The sequence below is a fragment of the Papilio machaon genome, chromosome 17, assembly GCF_912999745.1.
Source record: "Papilio machaon chromosome 17, ilPapMach1.1, whole genome shotgun sequence".
Taxonomy (NCBI): domain Eukaryota; kingdom Metazoa; phylum Arthropoda; class Insecta; order Lepidoptera; family Papilionidae; genus Papilio; species Papilio machaon.
In genome coordinates this window covers 5,531,531-5,535,439 of record NC_060002.1, presented here as the reverse complement: position 1 = coordinate 5,535,439, position 3,909 = coordinate 5,531,531, and the positions used below count along the sequence as shown (strand labels likewise).

Sequence of the window (3,909 nt, the reverse complement as noted above, 5' to 3'; positions counted from 1 at the left end):
CTACATCTATGAAAATTTTCATCATTATCCGTTAAGCCCTTCTGGAGATAACTTCTTACAAATATCCATTCATCTATCCATATATCTAGGTAAAATTTTGCCTTTCTAATATTAGTAAGATTAAACAATCAATGTTGAATGTCGCCGAACGATTATGAAAGTCGTCAATTTGTGGTAACTCAGAGTAATTTAACAGTTGTTAACTTAGGCAATGCCCTATTGAAGACAAAGTATGAAAATTTTACACGGAGGGATTCTATATATCATCAATAAAAGGTTCTGAGATTTGCAGTTAGCCTCGTAGTATCATTAATTAACGAAGTACGCAGTTGATAGGTGTCATAAGCTTTGCTAATAACATCTAGTTGGCGCCTAAGTGTAGTGAAATGCTCCTGCTCTGCATATGGGCTGGGAAGAAAGTAGATTGTGAGAGCATCTTCGATACCCGGCGCACCAACAAAGGATTCTGTTGCACTTTTAACTACGTTCGTGATTATAACGCTAGTGAAAAGTAAGTAAATACAATGTAACTTAAAGCAAATACACACAACTCATTCTCATCACCCAGAGGAGTAGGAAGAGATTACGAGCTCACCTCACTTACCTCTTCCACATTTCAACATGTCCGCATCCATGTAACACGTTTCCGGTACTCCTAATACCTCTCTTCATGAATACTTCATGAATCGGAACGGTATACGTTAAGATGGGACGATTCCGACCAACACTGCCACTAATTTTTGCGTCATTAATTTTATTTCTTAATATGCATTCATTTATCCCCAAACATTTCCAAACCATTGAAGCATTTCTCAAATTTAATTACTTTTTCGTTTTTCCCTTAGAGTTTATAATGCCAATAAAAATTGTTAATTTTTTTTTTCAGTCCCACAAAAGTAAAAACCGAAACAAAACGTCAACATTATCCCGGTCCCGTTTACGGATTAAATGTAATAATTGATCCTCTTATAGAAGACTATGCTTATATAACACGAGGTGTACAAGGTGTAGAAGTAATAATTTATTTCTTCTTATTTAAGTTTTATCAGAGTTTTATTAACAATATTTGCAAATTGACGGTAACATGTATGTCGTAGATACTAATCTTCGATCCGACGCACTACGCGGATACGAACAGTGGCAGAGTGTCGCAGCGGCTGGCACAGCCGAGCCAATCTGTGCACCTGGGCCTCAGATCTACAAAACAAATCGCTACACCCGAAGTGCGCAAATACAGCGTCGAAACGGTACGTGTATACACACGTACATATGTGTAGCCAACTAACACTTTCACCGCTACATACGGAGATCGAAATTTCATTTGTGTTTATAACACCCCTGATGCCATCACCATTCAATAAATAAACTTAACTTAAAAAACCTATACGTAGATTGTCGCTTTGTCCGACATAGTACGTAAATTCGGGGTAAGCAAGTACTTGGAACAGTATTTTCTATTATCGTAAGATAATTATGATGTAAGTTTACAAGGGAGGGTTATACACACCCAATACCCTCTAATGGATGCGTGTTACAGTTACATCGTGGCCTCCTGCAGCCTAAATAGCTAAACGAATTTCAATTGTCCAGTCGATATTTTTCACCCGAGACTTACGGAGTTAGAATATAAAAATAAAATAATAAAATATCATTAATACCAACAATTTTATTCCTAACAGCGAGGATGCCTCTTTCGCGACGAACGTAAGAAAGAATACAAAGGCATGTATTCATATAGTGCGTGCATCTTAAACTGTCGAATAAGAACCATACACTCACTATGCGGGTGTACTCCATACACTTATCCTATAGTTTCGGACATGCCTACTTGCACTTTGGACGAATTACCGTGCCTGAATAAATTTAAAGGTAAAATTATTTTTTTATTAATTAAAATTGGAAACTTATTTTCATAAGGTAAATATTCTTCGTCATTATTACCTGTAGCTGATGATATTTAAGGCAATATAAGAAGTACACAAGGAGCGAGGTTACAAAGGTGCTACTGTTGTACGCCAATGTGCGATCTCAAAATTGACTTATTTGAATAGACTTGGATTTTGTTTTTTATTTATCGTTGGCCAAGTTTGGAAACCAAGAACATCTTTACATACATTTGTGTTTGCGTAAAAATTTATATGAATTCAAAATATATTTAACCTACATTGGTTTATTACCATTGTTGAACCGTTGCAATTAATTCCTACAAAGGTGAAGATGTCGCTACATCGTGTGTAGGTCATAGCTTATTTTACAATGCTCTGTTTCAGAAAAGCTGCTTCTTTTATATCCGATGCGCACAAAATTTACACAAGGCCTAGATAGAGAGTTTCAGGACTCGTTGTACTGCGAAGAATGTTATCCAGACTGCGAATTCACAAGGCACGACATCAAATCTTCCAAAATCAACCACCAACAAGAATACATTAAACGCTTTAATTTATATGAGTGAGTATTTTATACTTCTGCACCAAATACGATTTACAAAAACTATGACATCTTTTAAGTTCCATTAAATCACAGTTACGAAATTACTAGATTTTTAAATAAAATATAATAATGATCTTGTATATTTGGGTGCCAGCGAGTATTAAAAATGAATTTATTGCTTTTGTTTGCTCTGAAAGTCTATTTTAATAATAGGATTAAAAAATTGCATAGTACATTTCATTTTTATGGCAACACTATTCATTTATTCTTCGGTGTTTTTATTCGATGTATCGTTTAAAATCGATTTTTTAATGAATATTCAGATGTCAAAGATTTATATTAAGTAAGATGTAAATTATATATTTATTTCTGTTCGTAGTGGTGAACTACATACCTTGAATATAACGAATAAATGTTTCGTGTCCATATATCAATCCTCATCCCATGGGACCTTGAATCGCTTGGACGCGGTACGGTACTGGTATGAACTAGTTAGTAAGTACATAAAGTTTTTCTTTCAACATTTCCACGATGACCGAGATTTTTGGTAAAACTTTATATCAGCGAATCATGACTAATTTTTAAAATTAATTTCAAACGATAGGAAATGATCTCTTTTACATGGTTTTGAAGTTTTTTTGGGGTATTTGAAATAAGAAAAAACTTTTTGATATAGGAATTGTTTGCATTAATCGAATATTATTATTTATTTATTAATTATTAATAAATAATATATTTATTATTTCGCCATAAATAGCTTTGAAATATATTCAAATCATCTTCTGCTGTTTCAATTTTATAATCGAGTCCTCAGTCCTCTTAATACGTTTATTGCCACCAAGCCGTGGTAATTCACTTTAGTCCGTGAAAATCGTAATGAAACTGAAGATGTTAAGTTTAAATAGCAAGCGTTTCTATGTAAAGTATTACATTTACATTACTTCCCTTGCAGGTAGCGTCGGTGGTGTAGCTGGAATTTTATTAGGAATATCTATAGTCAGCGTATTTGAAGTTCTTTATTTTTTTATTTTAAAATTCCTCATTTTAGTTGTAAAGCTATATTTGAAGAGGAAACAATACAATGCTCTTAAATGCTAAAACTGTATTAACACTAATTTGCAATAAAATCTCTAGCTACTATTTCACATTAATTACACATTGAGCAACTTTTTCACTATTATTTTCAGTCACAAACACTACTGCATTCATACTTTTCGAAAACACTACTGCATTCATACTTTTACACTTTGCCTAATACTTGAGATACAAATACCACTAACTGATTCGAGGTTCAATTGCAATCCAAATAATCAAGCGTGAAAAGACCGAATTAATTGGTTCGAGAATGTATATTGAAATTAATATAGTGTAACAAGTGTCGCCACAATAAGTGTGAAATTGTACATTCAATTTACAAGAGTCTGTGCAATTCTTGCATATTATCAAATTAATTTTTAACTTTTAACGATTACCGAAGTT

General features: G+C 33.3%; 1 protein-coding gene across 1 annotated transcript; it reads left to right on the top strand.

Moving 5' to 3' along the window:
• Window positions 1–386: 386 nt before the first annotated feature.
• Window positions 387–3,528, top strand: LOC106721434 (sodium channel protein Nach-like). The gene is made up of 7 exons (XM_045682011.1): window positions 387–511; window positions 887–1,013; window positions 1,098–1,247; window positions 1,680–1,869; window positions 2,271–2,448; window positions 2,810–2,925; window positions 3,383–3,528. Exons 1-7 carry the CDS (start codon window positions 387–389, stop codon window positions 3,526–3,528), a joined length of 1,032 nt encoding a protein of 343 aa, XP_045537967.1.
• The last annotated feature ends 381 nt before the right edge of the window (window positions 3,529–3,909 follow it).

What these genes read in the sequence shown, in the direction of transcription:
- LOC106721434 (XM_045682011.1), top strand. Translation starts at nt 387, where the DNA reads ATGCTCCTGCTCTGCATATGGGCTGGGAAGAAAGTAGATTGTGAGAGC. An exon ending in GCAAATACAGCGTCGAAACG is followed by an intron (nt 1,248 to 1,679) that starts GTACGTGTATAC and finishes TATTCCTAACAG; the next exon opens with CGAGGATGCCTCTTTCGCGA. An exon ending in GTGCCTGAATAAATTTAAAG is followed by an intron (nt 1,870 to 2,270) that starts GTAAAATTATTT and finishes GCTCTGTTTCAG; the next exon opens with AAAAGCTGCTTCTTTTATAT.